Here is a 17,431-nt window from a genome sequence, read left to right as displayed (position 1 = left end):
GGTGAAAGGAGGTGACCAGATAGTTTGACAGCAGTTGCTTAAAAAGGTTGTAAACCATTTCAATACGTGCCTCTGAACCCACCCACCATCAAGTCTTTGCAGAAGTCTCTTGTGGGAACGTTATCGAAGGCAGCGGAGAGGTCCAACAACACCAAGACCGCATTACCTCCTCTCTCCAACGTGGGTTTAATAGTCTCGGCAACTTCTAACAAGGCAGTTTTCGTGCTGAAGTTTGCTCTAAAGCCAGATTGGCTCGGGTGCAGGAGAAGATTGGCCTCTACATATTTTGTGGTAACTTCGTTCACGTATTTTTCCAGGACCTTAGAGAAAATGGGCAGAAGGGAGATAGGCCTGTAGTTGCTAGTGACCTCAGGGTCTGCCGTGGGTTTCTTTAAAAGAAGGGGTGAAGTTACCAGAGGGGGTTGTTTGAATGGAAAAGGATAGGGAAAGAGTGACGGGGGGGAAGTTACCAGAGCGGGTCGTTTGGATGGAAAAGGACGAGGGTGGGGATCTAAGTCCATGCATAGTAGTGTCAGAAACCTGGTTAGAGAAGGAGTTTTTGATAATGTGAAAGATATCCTCAAAAGTCCCTAGTTGGCGGTCTGCAGCTTGGATGAGGATTATCCCAGTATTATAGATGGAGATAGTAGCATCAGCTTTGAAGGTAGTAGAAGGGGCTACCACTAACCTAGTTCCATGAGCGAATTTCTTGGAACAGGTGATCCGGCAAAGAGAACAGATAGCATTCTTCCATGTAACTCTTCTTTTCGAGTAGAAGATGAGATCACAGTTCTTAGCTCCCTTGATTAAGGAGTGGTAAGGGTCAGAGATTAGAGTTTCAGGGTGGGCTTTGAGGATTCTATGTTTGAGACGTTTTGATCTGATTTTAGATCGGCTGAAAGAGTATTCAATAGAAAATGCGTTGAGGCCAATTGGAATTAGCTTAAACTGTAAGTTAGTATCCATGATGTTGAGTGGTAGAAGGCCAGAGTAGTGACGTGGAGGGTGAAGAAGAGGGAGAAGGTAAGCGAGTGTCCACAAAAGAAAAGAAAAAAAAGAAGAGACCTAAATAGAACAGTCAGACATAGTAATATATTGCCGAAAAAAGGGTTGCAAAGGTCGTCCCCTCAGAGAAAGCATAACCCAAACGCCAGAAGGGAGGCTCATTCAGCACAGGTACGCCTACTGATCTGGCAGAGACCAAGAGCGTAGAGGACCAAAAAGATCAGGGCCAAAAAGGATGTTTTATTGGCCACCAGAGGTGATCCTGCGGACAAGCATAGAAGAAGAGTCCAGGACCAGTGGTAAACCCAAACCGTTCCAAGATGGCCGCCGAATTCGCACATCCAGTGGGGAGGCACGTGAGAGGCCTTACAAAATAAGCAGAGACCCAGGAGCTTAAAGGTCAAAATGATCAGGACCAAAAAGGAGGTACTATTGGCCGTCAGAAGTGAGCCAGCGGACACGTATAGAACCAAAACCGTTCCAAGATGGCTGCCGCATTTGCTCATCCAGTGAAAAGGATCGTGGAAGTCCCTCCTTTATTTTCAAGGTTTGACAGGGGAGACCATTTTGGAGAAGATACCAGTGGTGGCTGGTGATATTTTAAGCTGGTGGGGCGTGAAAACAAAGTTTGGTATGAGGGCCCTATGGTGAGCGAGCGTAGCAGGCGACCCGACCATTATGAGGGGGATTTAGGGGATTCTCCTCCCTCTAAGAAAAGTTTTTAAAAAAGAGTAGGCAAATGGTGCATTTTCAAGTGAATTTGAGAAAGCAAGAAAGTTAATAATGAAATTGTGAAAGTGTGGTTATGAAATCAATAAAGAGATTTCATATGATATTGACATAAATACAGCCTGAGCTAATTACTGTCACCCTCGCCACATTGTCAAATTTACATCACAATGCAAGCTTCCCTATCAGTCCTTTGGCAATGGTTTGCATTTCAATAGAAAGTTCATGTTGAGTCACAATTTCAATGTCACAGGACAACGAAGGACATCCCTTAATAAGGTACCCTTACACATTTGTGCCTACAACAACTGCCAATGTAATGCTGCAAAATGAAACCACCTAAGGACATTTTGCAGGTACAGCATCATTCTGAGGTTAGCCGTTTTGATTTTAAAGGACATTCTAATATACTTTTGGGTAGCGCTCGTGTTGCTGTTTAGTGGCACAGTAAATATAACCCATATATATATTATCAAAACCAACCTTCACAATGCACAACATTTTGACCTCCGAAGGTTGAGTGGGTTTAGTGCAGGCTGAGTTAATTGCTTTTGCGATAGCACATTCTCAAATTTATATCATAAAGCAAGCTGCCGTACCAATACAGTAGCTAGCAATAGTTTGCATTTCAATAGAAAGTTCACGTTAACCACTATTTCAATACCGGAGGCCATCCCGTACGCATCTTACATGTGGAAGCAGTTGCAAGTCACTTTATACACAAATGCACTGAGAAAATCTCACAACTGAAAACCTATCGTTTCTTTAAAGAGGGAGGTGTATGACGCTAAGAAAGGGGTGACATCCCTGTAATGCGAGTACACTTCCAGCCAGCCTTGTTTGTGGTGCTCCAAATCACAGTGAAGAGGATGAAAGGCATCCCTTTTTCACTATGCAAAGATTTTAAAAATACAATACAGTTAGAGTTCAGGACAACTTTAAAGGCATAGGTGGCATTTGCTACATCGTTCATAAAAAAACACTCAAATTCCTGAAGCATGAAAATGAACAAACTATGGCGTTCATCACATCTGATGTATATCCTTAAAAAGACATTAACATAAATCACCATTATTAAGAAAACAAACTAAACTTACCGGATCCGCGCTGCCTCTGCGAGTCCTCCTGGGCCGGGGTCCGACTTCCGCGTTGGCGCCTTGGCAAGTACTGCCTGCTCTCAGCCAATCCAGACGCTGCTCCAGCAGCAGCGCCAGGATTGTCTTGAGCAGTTGTGCGCATGTTCTGTTTAGGGCTTAAAATTTTTTGCGACCAGCCCGAACATGCGCACTAGTCTGCTCATTAGAAGAGCGGCATGGAACAACCCTCGCTCTTCTAATGAGCAGCCTAGTGTGCGCATGTTCAGGGCTGGTTGCAAAATGTTTAAGCCCACAACACAACATGCGCACTCTTGCTGTGCGTTCCTCCGACCACCTGTAATGCGTGTGGAATCTGGCAATGTCAATCTCAGACACTGTGACTAATGCAGCTGAACTCCTGTACTGCTGCCCCGCCCCTTCTAAGCCGACTGCATCATCTCTAACTCGGACTCTCTCACTCACATGAATGCAATCCCTGGGATTGCATTGTGTGAGTGAGAGAGTCAGAGTTAGTGTGACGGCAACGCTCGGTGGACGGTGGGTGTTAGAATCAGGGGTCTCTGGTTGGCGCAGGTATGCACTTGTGACAAGCAGGGATCCTTTCCTCTAAGTCAGGACAAAGGATTACTCTCAGACAATAACCCCTGCTCACCCTCTAGGTAGTGTGGCGCGAGCAGTCAGGCTAAACTCTAGAGTACATAAGGTTAAGCATTTAGGATGTCCCACAACAATCACCAACCCACCACACAGAGACACCAGACTGTATTTATAAAAATAAAGCTTCTTTATATAGGTTTCTTCAAGCAGGATTTAGTTACAGTCTTCACTTTTAATATGGGTCCAGTTACTTGGTTGCAATGCTTAAGGGTGCCACAGTTCTTCAAAGTGCATGATTTGGGTGCAATCTGCACCTTTTGGCGGTCCGTGCGCGTCGAAGCGCCGTCCGTACGCGCCGTACCGCTGTTAGTACGGGCCGTACACTCTTCCGGACGCTTCCCCCCTACGTCTCAGGCTTCCCGCGTGAGCAGGCGGACGGGGATGGTGGCGTACAGAGCAGTACGGGCCGTACAGGTGATAGTACGCGTCGTACCGGGGTGTACGCTCTTCAGGACGATCCCTTCCAGAGCTCACTCTTCCCGCAGGGATCAGCGTACGGGGACGATAGTCCAAGACAGTACAGACCGTACAGTTGGACCGCGAGGACGCGCACCGCTCCGGGGGATGCAGCCGTACGCTGCAAGTACGCTGGGGGGTTCGAGGCGCACAATACCTTCTTTCTTGATGGTGAGTTCGGGGCAGCCTCGGCAGTCATAGGAGGGGCGTCCCACATCACGTTGCAGTCCCGCTTGGCAGAGGACAACGATGCTGGGGCGCCTCGGGATTTCACGGCTCGCCTCGAGATTGGTGGAAGGAGGGGCGGCTCAGGGGCGAATTCAGCGCGAGGCACTGCGGCGTTGTCCAGAAGCGGCGAACTTGGGTGTCGTCGGTCCTTGCGGTGGTCTCTACGGCTCGGGGGCCACAGAGGCTCATTGCTCAGATGGACAGTTCTTCCTTACAGTGCGAGCTCCGGCTTGAGGGGCAGCAGCTTACTTTGTTCAGGCCAGGCGGGGCAGGCCGTCACGGTGCTCACAGCAGCACAGTCGAGCAGGAGTCACGTTGCTCGGCGGGATGGAGGCACACAGGTTCTCTGGAGTCAGCGTTAAGGCAATTCACCAGCAGCAGCCTCCTTTCTTCCAGGGAGGGGTAGCGCCCACTGTTCCTGGGGCGCAGTACAGGGGGCAAGTTCACAAGCAAGCCCTTGGAGATTGTTCACAAAGCACAAGTTGAATCTAAAGTCTTTCTCAGTCTTTTCCTCTCCTTCTGGCAGCAAGGCACCCACCACAGGCCAGTCTCTCAGGCTTAGAGACAGTACTCCTCCATGCAGCTTTCCCAGGTCCTTCTCTTCGGGCAGAGGTTCTTCTTGGCATAAACAGGATCTGATGTCTTAGGAGCAGGGCTCCTTCTTTTATACACAGTTTCTTTTGTTCTTTGTGGCCAGGGGGCCTGTGCCAGGCTCAGTCCGGTTTTGGAGCACTTTGTTGTGGTGACTCTGCTCTTTCCTTTCAGTGCACAGGGCAGAGACATCAGCCGCTCCACAGGGGGCGGAGCCAGCATTGTGATGGCAGAGCACAGCCCTATTCAGAGTCAAGGTGTACTCCTCCCACCCATCCTGGTGTAATCTCTCTACCCACCACCTGGCAGCCAGCCTGTCTCCTGGAATTCCCCAGCCCTGCCCCTCACTGAAACTAGGCAGCACACACACACACAGCAGAGGCGGACTGAAATGGTTAGGCAAGTAAATACTAACTTTCTAAAAGTAGTATTTACAAACACAGGAAAGTAAAATAAACTTTACTAAAAGAAGTATTTTATTATTCTGAGTTCAGGCATACTAAACTTGACTTTCTACCATGCTCTCTGAGTCCGCTGGGATTATAGAGTGTAATAATTCCAGCAACCCATTCTGGCCTATGGAGAGCAGGTAGCCTCCAATAGTGAAAAACGAAAATGGCTGTAATTCACTATTAGGACATGCCACACACATCAGGGCATGTCCTACCTTATGCTTACAATGCACCCTGCCCTTGGGCCTACCATAGGGGTGACTAATATGAAGGTAAGCAAAGGTTTAGGGACTGGCAAGTGGGTGCACTTGCCCAGTCAGCATGACAGTACCAGACTGCACGCAGGTTATGCAGTGGCAGACCTTAGACACATTTTACTAGGCCGCTTCTGTGGGTGGCACAACCAGTGCTGCAAGCCCACCAGCAGCACTTGTATTTACAAGCCCTGGCACTCCTGGTGCACTTTACTAGGGGCTGATAGTAAACCAAATAAGCCAAACATGGACACCAATCAATGTATACACTTTTCATAGGGAGAGCATATGCACCTTAGCACTGATCAGCAGTGGTAAGGTGCCCAGAGTCATAAAACAACCAACACCAGGTCAGAAAAAATACAGGAGGAAGGCAAAAAGTTCAGGGATGACCCTGCAGGAAGGGCCAAGTCCAACAGTGGGGCAACGCCCAAGCGCCCTAATGGTCGCACCGCCCCTGGAAGATACCTAATGAGGCCAGGGGGGATGGCACCCACAAGATAGAGGGCGATACCACAGGGCCAACAAATGGTCAAATTCAAGGAATCCACCGGCCCCCAAATGTCGAAACCCCCTGACGGAGCATGAACAGCAGCGAGGAGGGGGCACTCTTCAGCATCATAAGGGCCCCCCCTTGGGGCTCAAGTAGCAGGCCAGCCAGCTTGGGTGCCTGTGGATAAAGAAATCAGTGGCACGTGCTGTCTTTCCCTGCCCTATCCCTGACCTTGTATCCATGGCACGTGCTGTCTTTCCCTGCCCTAACCCAGACCGCGCATCAGCGGCACGTGCTGTCTTTCCCTGCCCTATCGCTGACTGCATATCAATGGCACGTGCTGTCTTTCCCTGCCCTATCCCTGGTCTTGCATCCATGGCACGTGCTGTCTTTCCCTGCCCTATCCCTGACCTTGTATCCATGGCACGTGCTGTCTTTCCCTGCCCAATCCCTGACCTTGTATCCATGGCACGTGCTGTCTTTCACTGTCCTATCCCTAACCATGTATCAGTGGCACGTGCTGTCTTTCCCAGCCCTATCGCTGACTGCATATCAACGGCACGTGCTGTCTTTCCCTGCCCTATCCCTGACCTTGTATCCATGGCACGTGCTGTCTTTCACTGTCCTATCCCTAACCATGTATCAGTGGCACGTGCTGTCTTTCACTATCCTATCTCTAACCATGTATCAGTGGCACGTGCTGTCTTTCACTGACCGTGTATATATGACTTGTGCTATGTTACCCTGCCCTATCCCTGACCGTGTATCAATGGCATGTGCTGTTTTACACTACCCTACCTCTGACCCTGCGTCAACGGCACGTGATCTCTTCCCCTGCACTATCCCTGACCGCGTATCAACGGCACGTGATGTCTTTCCCTGCCCTATCCCTGACTGCGAATCTATGGCACGTACTGTCTTTCGCCGCCCTATACCTGACCTTGTATCCATGGCACGTTCTGTCTTTCACTGTCCTATCCCTAACCACGTATCAGTGGCATGTGCTGTCTTTCCCTGCCCTGTCCCTGACCACGTATCAGTGGCACATGTGTAGTGGAGACAGGGTTTTGCCTACACACATTGCTATGTTAGCATAAGCGTTTTAGATGTTAACGCCATCTTGCCACTTTGCTGCTTTTGCACACAACACTACAGGTAGCTGTTATTACAAGTAAAACTGCTTGCTTGCTTTTTCTTCACATGGGAACGGTCTGTTGTTCACATCCCTAGATGTGCACTGTGAACTTAGTCTGAACACTGTGTGATCGGCCCACGCTCTAGACACAACACGCACACAGCTGCAAATATCTGAAACTCGGGTGCCTTTAATATTGCATTTGCATGCATGATGCTGACACTCTTGGAGAAAACCTTTCCAGACACAAAGATTCACCTAAGCTGAACTTTGAGGTATGGGGTTCCCCATTCAAACCTAGAGACCTTCTATTATGATATGAAACTAGCTTTCTAGCCAGGGGAGGGTGGTTCACAAGGCGCTATAAGACCTGTTTCCACTATCATTATAATATGATTTCTCCCTTTGTTTTTTATGGAATTGTAACAATGCTGATAGTTTTATTTCTAATCATTTTCTATGCTTATGTTAGCCAAAGTACTGCACCTTAGAGCACGTAGTTAAAAATAAACATTTTAAACTTTTCCATGTCTCTGATTACTCACATTGTGGACTTGTATGAGCATAAAGACGAAAGAGTGTTCTTGATTCCCACCATTCCGTACTCTAAGTCGCTTGTTCTGGGTTGTCTGATCATTGGTCGCTTCGAGATGATACGGAGAGCGAATGAGACACTGATGCTAGTCGCATAGGGGTTCTGGGTTCTGAGGTGAGTTTTTTGGTACACCACAATTCACTGAGGTCCGGGTTTCCTGCGCATAGTTCTGTGCATGAGCAGAATCCCCGCAACCCACATGCTGTCTTTCCCTGCCCTATCCCTGACCACGTATCAGTGGCACGTGCTGCACGTTCACTGATGAGAAGTAGCGGTAACATTATACGGTGAATGTCATAGGAGATGATTTGTAATTATGCAGGTACTGCCGCAGTGATAATAACCTTGTATATCAGTGCAGTATCGGACTGTGATTGCTTGGTTTGTATTAAGAAATTGTTGAAAATTTAAATAAAGATATTTAAAAACAAAAAAAATCTGTGGCACGTGCTGTCCTTCCCTGCCCTATCCCTAACCGCGTATCAACGTTGTTACATCGCATACCTTTACAACGCAAGTCGTTACAACGACTTGCTGTAAGGGGTGCTGGATGTTGGAACAGTACAATTTACTATTCCAACGTCAGTCTGTGCTACAGTAGGGAAGGTGTTGGATTTTAAATCCAAAATCTTGTGCCCCCTACAGCAAGTCGTTGTAACGACTTGCGTTTTAATGGTTTGCGAGGTAATAACGTGGTTGTTGTAACAAATGCGTTGTAATGGCATGCGCTGTATCGCATGCGATCTAAGGAAGTCTCCCATATCAACGGCACGTGCTGTCTTTTCCTGCCCTATCCCTGACAGCGTATCAACGGCACGTGCTGTCTTTTCCTGCCCTATCCCTGACCGCGTATCAATGGCTCTTCTCGTTTGTTGCTGTTACAGTCTCTGTCTGGTGAAAACTCCTGCTGGCTGAAAGCGTTTTTTCCTAATTTTCACAGGAACCAGCCCCCACCTTGTGCACTAGTGTTGAAAGCATGGCATGTGAACTGACACCACGTATAGGGACATTAACCTTAGCAAAGGGAGTGTGTTCTCCAGCTCGGTTCCCTGCCCTGAGCGGAGGGCATGGTGCCCCCACGTAAGCCTAGTACCCTGGTCACCACAGCCCACTCTGGGCACCTCAGAGGAGGGATATGGAGCAGGCCAGGCATGGGCTGCACACCTATCGTGCCGGCTCCTAGGGTTAATGGACTCTGTCCTGCGACACTCCTTGCTCCATTTCTGTTTGGCGCTGGTGGAGCTGTCAGAAAGGTGGCATTTGCATCAGTGATGTATCTGGTTGTGTTAGACTGGCAGAGTGCTGAGCTGCCAAGTTACCCCATGCCATGTGTGGCTTCTTAAACAAGAAGGGTGAAGTCTTTAGAATGCCCCTTCGGAGAGCGCTTTGTGCTACAAGCCGGTTGAAGCGGCCACACGTGCCCCTGGCAGCATGGCAGCTCTCAGTAAATAGTAAACAGGGCTCTTTGCCAATGCTTCTTTCTAGATCCATACTTTAAAAAAGGATTTATGTAGTGTAGAGACGATCCCCAGTGAAGATTGGACTCCGTCCATCCTCCGGCTACTGCTGGACGTGTGAATTCCACCGAGCCTGATCTGGGAGAGAGCTGGCACGCTCTGCCCTGCTGCAGGAATGCCATCAGTGACCTATGCCCGGAGGACAGGAGATCCAATGTCTATCACCGTGCACAGTTGGCAGAGGGAAAAATAGTAATGCTCCTTTCTGAAACCCTGAACACAGGCAGAGATTAAAACTTTAGTTTGGGAGAATGTAAGCTCCTTGCCAAGATGCAGGGCATTCCACAGCAAAAACAGTTGCATCCCTTCTGCCATGATCGCTTCAGGTTCAGCAGAGACTTGCTGCGTTACTAAGAAGAGCGAGGCCAGTCATCCTGAGATCTAAAAAGATTATTGACTGAGCATGACACTGACTCTCTTCTGCCCTTCCACAAATATTGCTAGACACGTTTCGGTTTTTTGTCTCTCTGTGAGCAGCTCACCTTCTGTAGATCACACTGTCTGTCTCACTGGTCACCACTTCTGTATCTCTGAACTACCTTCTATATCAGAGACACACTTTGCTGCCGCTTTCAGTCTTTGTGGCCTGAACTTCTGACACTTTGACTCTTTCTGCTGAAGGCTATCACTAGAACTTGGGTTACTGGTTGCAGTGTGAGCCCTGGTCAAGCAGCAACCACAATCCTAGTCAGGGTAATGCACAAGCAAACCCCAAATAAACCTGTGCTCAACCACCTTGTAGCTTGACAGAGAGCAGTTAGGCTTAACTTAGAGGCAATGGGTAAACTATTTGTGACACACTTCAAACAGTAAAACAGTGAAAACACCACACAAAAGGATCCTACCCCAAGTAAAACAATGGAGCTTAATGTATTAAACTAAACAAGACCAAAACAACAAAAATCCAATTCGCAGAACTTACGATATTGAATTTTAAAGTTTTACAGAAAATAGCACCAAACGGTATAAAGTGCCAACTGTGAATATCTGGTGGCGCTGGACTGGGACAAAGTAACAAGTTTAGGCCGACCCCAATGGAGCGTGGGCAGGCTACAGGGACACAGTTAGGCCAGCTGAACAAAAGTAGCTTACATTCTGGGTTGCAGAGTGTTGTGTGAGCTTACGTCAAAGATGTGCAGTGTAGCCGAACTGATGAGTCGGTTCCGAGATGTGACGAGGCTGCGGTGTGAGGGCCTGCATCAACACTGAGGATCCCGTCAACGGGGCTTGCGATGCTAAGCCCAGTGTGAAGGATGTGGCGTGCAGTTGGGCGATATGTCAGTTCCACAGGGCTGCAATGCGGAGTCAGGCATAGTCGTCAAGGCTGTAATCGATGAGGATTGTGAGTCCCTGCACCAAGGATGCATCGTGCAGTGGTGTTTCCAAAGGCAGTGCGGGTTATAGCAGCTTATAGAGCGCACGGCTGCCCCAGCATAGGGGCGTCCCGGCGCTGAAAGCCGAAAACTGCACAGAAGGCAACTTACAGCGGAGGGAAGAGGAATGTTTTGACAGCTTTACGAAAAGGCAGATAGGTCTTTATACTGTGGATGGAAAGGGGGAGCGCGTTCCAGAGTTTTGAGGCCAACACAAGGAAGGAGCGCCCTCCAGCACGGACCCTCCTCACACTAGGGACAGCCACAAGATTATGTCCCATAGAACGAAGTAGGCGGGAGGGGGTATAGAAGGTATGCACATTAGCCAGGATACCAGGAGATGAAAAATTCAGGATTTTGAACGTAATTCAGAGGACCTTGAATTCTATGCGCTTGGCCACATGCAGCCAATGGAGGCGACTGATGGCATTGGAAGTAGTACACCTCCTAGGCAGGCCAAGGAGAGCTCGGGCCGCTGCATTCTGAACCCTTTGAAGTCTGACAATTTTGGTCTGCTTGGCCCCCAAATACAGGGAACTGGCATAGTCTAGTTTTGACATAATCAAAGCCTGGACAATAACCTGCCTGTATGGGGGATCATAGAAACCCAACAGAGGTTTGAGCACCCGCAGAAGCCCACAACAAGTCCCAGACACCTTCTTGGTTTGGGTGCGGAAGCTAAGGGCGTTGTCAATCCAAACCACCAGTTTTTTTTACCACCAGTTATGGGGCAGGTGCTAGCCCCAGCGAGGCAGGCCACCAGTGCTCACTCCACAGCCCCGAGTCTCTCCCCACCAGCAGTATCTCAGACTTGCTGGCGTTGAGCTGGAGACAGTTGGCAGTCATCCAACCAGCGACAGCCTCAAGATCGCTCCGTAACTTACAGGCGTCCTGAGTGATGTCGTCGGTGAGTGTGACTACCAACTGAGTATCGTCTACATACAATACTACCGTGAGCCCTCTGTTCTTTGCAACCGTCGCCAGTGGTTGAACATACAGGTTAAAGAGGTTAGGGCTCAGAGCTGAGCCCTGCGGCAACCCCTGCTTGGTGGTATGGACTCTGGAGACAAAGGGAGGGGCGGCTACCTGGAAGGACCTCTTAGCAAGAAAAGAAGCAAACAACTCCAGGGCGGAACCCACTATGCCCACCTCCTCCAGATCCCTCAACAGAATCTGGTGGGAGACCGTGTCGAACTCAACACTGAGATTGAGCAGGATCAGTGCTGAGGTACGACCCTCATCCAGGGCCCATCTCAGATGCTCGGTGACAGCAAGAAGAGCAGATTCCGTGCTGTGCCCAGGACGAAAACCATTCCGAGAGGGGTCCAGTCTGTTGTTTTCCTCCAGATACCCCGTCAGGATGGTATTGATGTGGGCCTCAGAGATCTTGGAGACCCAGGGCAGGAGAGAGATGGGACGGAAATTCTCGGATTTGGCGGCGTCCAGGTTAGATTATTTTAACAGAGGGACTACCCTCGCATGTTTCCAGGTGCTCGGAACGGCAGCCGAGGAGAGGGACAGGTTGATCACATGGCTCAGTGGAGGGATGAGCACAGGTAGAGTTTTCATTGAGTAAGCCGGCCTGAGAGGATCAGTTGGAGAGCCAGATTTGACTTTGCTGCATAGCACAGACGGCTTCCCTTGGGGGATAGCAGGGAGGGTGGTCGGAGTGCATAAAGTAGGAGGACGAGACACGGGGTCAGAGCCTGATGCGACCTAAGGGAAGGATTGATAGAGTTCTCTACCTTCTCAACAAAAAAGGCGGCTAGAGTGTCGCATTGCTCGTCAGATGATATCGACGTAGCAGTCAGGGCTGTTGATGATTTCAGTTCTTACAGTATTGAAAAGATACTTTTTGATGGAGTCGCACTGCTTTTAATCTCCTCCGCATAAGAGGTAGCCCGTTCCAGCTGAATCGAACTATGGTATTGCTTGATCGCGATTTGGTAGGGCCTCTTCAAGGTGGGGTCAAAGTTCCTTCTAATGCTCTCTCCAGCCTCTTGCACTCTTTACGCATGGAAGTGAGCTTAGAGTTGTACCAGGGACTAGATTTGAAGCTGCGGCTTTTTGACCATTTTGCTGGGATAAGGGAGTCGAGAGCACCAAAGATCCAGTCTGACAGCAATATATCAGCAGAATCTGGGTCAGCTGGGAAACTGGCCAAAGATGAGGAGAGAAGGTCTTGGAATTGCGCAATGTTAAGTTTATGCCAAGGGTGCCTAAGTGTACGCTTCTGGGACACACTGCTCAAGGGCACAACCCCAGGAAGTGACATCGTTATAAGGGCACAACCCCAGGAAGTGACATCGTTATAAGTTAATGATCTGACCAGCACATAGCGTAAGGAGGGTGAACAGTCATGAGGTCAAGATTAGTAAAAACTGGGTCCAATAGATGACCAGCGGAGTGTGTAGGGCCTTGCACTAGTTGGACCAGCTGGCATACCGCAAGGTCGTCCAGAAAGTTGCCCATGTCAGCATCCTGAGGATTGTCCAGATGCAGATTCAAATCCCCAAAGATACTGAAATTAGCCGCTCTGATGGCTAAAGGTCCTACAACATCAATGAGGGCAGTTCTAAACTCTTTAGAAGGCCCAGGCGGGCGGTAAATCAATAGGCCCAACAGGGTAAAATTGGCACTAAATAAGATCCTAAAATTAGCGGCTTCGCACCCAGCAAAAGACTCCCTTACAAAGTTGCACGAATAGGAAGATTTAACAATAACAGCAATGACACCCCCCCAGACCCTCTATTGAGTGTCTTAATACTAAAACCAGGGGAGAGCGCCAGGTCTGGTTCAGCCACATTATTGTCCGACAACCATGTCTCGGTTAGAAAAAGGGCATTGGGCGCTTCATCCTGGAACAGGTCGTAGACATCGCCGTGGTGTTTAACTAAAGAACGACAGTTGAGACTGAGAAGTTTTATTCTGGGGATGGTGCTAAGGACAGGACCAGGGGAGCTGGGGATGCCGAAGAGTTGAAACCACAGTGTAAGCAACGGAATGGCCCCTCTGAAGTGGTATATGGAGGATGTCTACAGGGGCGTAAGCCTCTCTGAATGGCGAAGTGATCCGCTGCAGAGTAGGTAACCATACTTCTGATGAAACCAGCAGAGTGTCTGGCGTCAGGCGATGGCCAGGCGTGGACGGGCGCAGACGGGCTTGCCATTGGCGCGCCTGCTGTGCACATCCGCTTCTCACTCGCCAGGGCATCGGGTTAAATGGTGACACAACCCAGAAATGCCTCAAGTGCGGGCCTGACCAGCTGACCCTCTTTGTAGTGGGCTGAATCCTTCCAACACCTGAAATAAATCGGTTCTGCTTGGGGTTGCGCCGTGCAGCAGAGGGGATGCGCCGATTCCCCTGGATCCACAGTGGCTGGTAAAGCACCGTAAGCTCATTTCCAAGGGTCCAGGACTGGGGTGGAACCACTTGGCAGGGGAGACTCACAGATGGCAGAGTTCAGGTGCGGATGCAAGGTTGTTGGAAGCTTGTTATGTTCCTGAGGCTTCAGATCAGGAGGCCAGCCAACTAGCCGTTGGAGTCACTCTGGGTTCCTGGATCAAAAGTTGCAGGTACAGTCCTTCTCACCCAGGCAAGATGGCAGTAGGTCAGCACAGCAGAGCAGAAGTCCAGCGGAGTGGCAGTCCTTCTTTGTGGCAGAGTATCCACTGGTCCAGAAGTTTACTGAAGTGATGGTGTCTGAGGTCCTTCTTTTATACACAGTTGTGCCTTTAAAGTGGGGAGAAGCTTCTAGAAGCATGCCTTTGAAGTGCACAGATTCCCTGCCTTACTGACCCTCGCTCCCAACTCACTACAGGGGGTCTCCAGCCTTTTGTGTAGAGACAAGATACAGCCTATTCAAGTGTAAGTGAGGCTGGGCCCACCTTCTCCCTCCCATCCTATAAGGATGGCCCATCAAGTCACACCTATGCCCCCATTGTGTGTGGCGATCTAGGGGGAAAACACAAAGCCCAACTGTCACTCACTCCAGACATGTGATCAGAGACAGGCGGCATGCAGCAAATGGTTATGGCAAGAAAATGCCAATTTTCTAAAAGTGGCATTTATTTTCTGACGCACCAAATATGATCTGGTTATCTCTTCCTATTTGGAAATTACACTTATAAAATGTAATAAGGTTATTCCAATGTTATACTATGGAAGAGAGAGGCCTTGTAGCAGTGAAAAACTAATTTAAGAGTTTTTCACTACCAGGACATGTTAAATCTAAAGGGACATGTCCAACTTATTAAATATATTGCACCATGCTCTCTGGGCTGTCCTGGGCCTACCCTGTGGGGTGACATATATGTGTTAAAAAGAATGATTTGGGCCTGAAAAAAAGTTTATTTTCCCATGTTGAAATGGCAGTTTAAAGTGCACTCACAGGCTCTTCAGTGGCAGAACTGAGATGTTTAAAGGGCTACTTAAGTGGGTGGCACAAGCAGTGGTGCAGCCACTAGTAGCATGTAAAAATTAACAGGCCCTGGGCCAATGTACTGACACATTACTGGGTACATACAAGTAAATCACATATGCCAATTGGGTATAGGCCAGTGTGACCAAGCTTTCGGGAAAGAGCACAAGCACTTTATGCTGGTTAGCAGTGTTAAAGTGCTCAGAGAAGAGTCCTAAGGCCAGCAAAATCTAAGTCAGCAAAAACTAACCCTGGGCGTAGTTCCCATAGTAGCGCTACACGTGGCTACGCAAAGTGCACTTCGCACTACACAAGATACGTGTAGCACTACGCGAACTGCGTAGTACGCTGTTCGCGATGATTGCACAGTGCCAGATGCTTGTCCGCACTGTGCAATCATTGTAAACGGCATCTTGCACAGTGCAAGCGGTCGTTTTCTGCCGCTCGAGTAGATTTTTACTCGAGCTACAGCTTTCTCAACGCGGACTGGTTGTTTCTCATTGTAAGCGGTCACGAGCATACGCGCCCACTCGCAATGAGAAACCTGACCTTCCCTCGTTGAGAATCTCGCCGGGAGGTTTATTTTCCACACTCGCGATCGACAACTTGATGTTGCTGATCGCGAACGAGGAAAAAGTCTCGCCGGGATGTCATTTTGTTCTCTCACGGTCGCCAACTTGATGTTGAGGACCGCGAGCGAGTAAAAAATGCCAAATACGCTACGCTATGCGATTTTGCACTGTGCTACGTGCAATTCGTGTAGCGCAAAGTAGCACAAACTACGCAAACTTTGCGAGCGTAGCGTAGTTGTCCACCCAGGGTTAGCAAAAACAGAGGGGCTGAAGCCAAAAAGTTAGGGTGAAACCACACCAAGGATGCCAGGTCTAACAGTTATCCTTTGAACACGGTGTCACTTTAGACAGTTTGTCCACATGTGTATTTCATGCATACAATTGACGCGCGGCAAATGCTGAACATTCTGTCCATGGATTTACACAATTGTCCCAAATCATAGGGAGAGCATCTCACGGTATGGTGTAGAGCCCGATTACAGGCTCCTCTACAAATGAAGACGCCAAGAAGGCAGGACTCCAGGGTAGTGCTAATTGACTGGTTCCAAATATATAGCACCACTGTTTCTGGGCCGGGATGTGAAGGGGTTGGGTGGAGAAGGGGTTCCAAAGAGGAAGAAACGGTCTGCCAAACAGCCTGGGTACGACTCTGGGTTGGTGCGAAGCGGTTTGGATAATCGAAGGGCAAGATTGTGAATGGGTTTGGTTATGAATGGGTCTGGTTGTGAAGGTGTTTTGTCATGAATGGGTCTGGTTGGGAAAGGGTTTGATTGTGAAGTGGTTTGGTAGTAAAGTGGTTTACTTGTGAAGGAGTTGGATCAAGAAGCAGACAGGTTGTGAAGGGGTTTAGTTCTGAAGGGGTTTTATTGTGAAGCGGGTTGTTTGTGAAGGGATGAATCTTGGAGCAGATAGGTTGTGAAGGGGCTTGGTTGTGAAGGGGTTGGACTGTTAAGCAGATAGGTCATGAAGGGGTTTGGTTGGGAAGGGGTTGGAACATGGAGCAAAGAGGAAGTGAAGGGGTTTGGTCGTGAAGGGGTTTGACTGTGAAGGGGTTGGACCATGAAGCAGACAGGTTGTGAATAAACCTGGGCATAGTTCGCGCAGTTTTGCTACGCGGAACTCCGCAAAGTTACAAAAAAACTCTGCGAAGTTCCGCAAGTGGCGGAGTGTTGTGCGAACTGCTGTTCGCGCTGGTCTTTCTGCAGCTCGGGTAGAAATTCTACACGAGCTACAGCTTACGCTTGTGAACTTACCATTCGTGACCACGAGCAGTGAAAAACCTCTGCTGCACTACACGAAGCGAGGTTTTCTTGCACTCTGGTTTGGTTGTAAAATTGTTTGATTGTGAAGGAGTTTGGTTGTGAAGGGGTTTGGTTGTGAAGTGGTTGGGTCGTGAAGGGGTTTGGTTGGGAAGTGGTTTGGTTGTGAAGTAGTTTGGTTGTGAAGTAGTTTGGTTTTGAAGGGGTTTTGTCATGAAGCTGTCTGATTGTGAAGTGGTTTTGGTTGTGAAGTAGTTTGGTTGTAAAGGGGTTTGGTTGTGAAGTAGTTTGGTTGTGAAGTGGTTTGGTTGTGAAGGGGTTTGGTTATGAAGTGGTTTGGTTGTGAAGGGGTTTAGTTTCGAAGTGGTTTGGTTGTGAAGGGGTTTGGTCGTAAAGTAGTTTGGTTATGAAGTGGTTTGGTTGTGAACAGGTTTAGTTGTGAAGGGGTTTGGTCGTAAAGTGGTTTGTACAAGGAAGTGTTTGCATGTCGAAAAGAGCATTACCTGGAATGGAATCACTATGTTCACCGTCTCTCCCACCTTCTTCACAAGTTTCTGCCTCAGGTACCGTGGCATCCAGATCTTGGGCTTCTCTGTGA

General features: G+C 48.9%; 1 protein-coding gene across 1 annotated transcript in view; it reads right to left on the bottom strand.

Moving 5' to 3' along the window:
* MYBPC3 (myosin binding protein C3) overlaps window positions 1-17,431 on the bottom strand; it is a 423,360-nt gene that overhangs the window by 43,879 nt on the left and 362,050 nt on the right. Inside the window, exon 28 of the mRNA XM_085646556.1 lies at window positions 17,337-17,425. Coding sequence (XP_085502682.1) covers window positions 17,337-17,425 — 89 coding nt within the window. The remainder of the gene's footprint in view (window positions 1-17,336; window positions 17,426-17,431) is intronic.

The sequence above is a fragment of the Triturus cristatus genome, chromosome 3_1 (genome assembly GCF_964204655.1).
Source record: "Triturus cristatus chromosome 3_1, aTriCri1.1, whole genome shotgun sequence".
NCBI classification, from domain to species: domain Eukaryota; kingdom Metazoa; phylum Chordata; class Amphibia; order Caudata; family Salamandridae; genus Triturus; species Triturus cristatus.
Note: the sequence above shows the minus strand (reverse complement) of the source record. Positions and strands in the feature narration are given on the sequence as shown.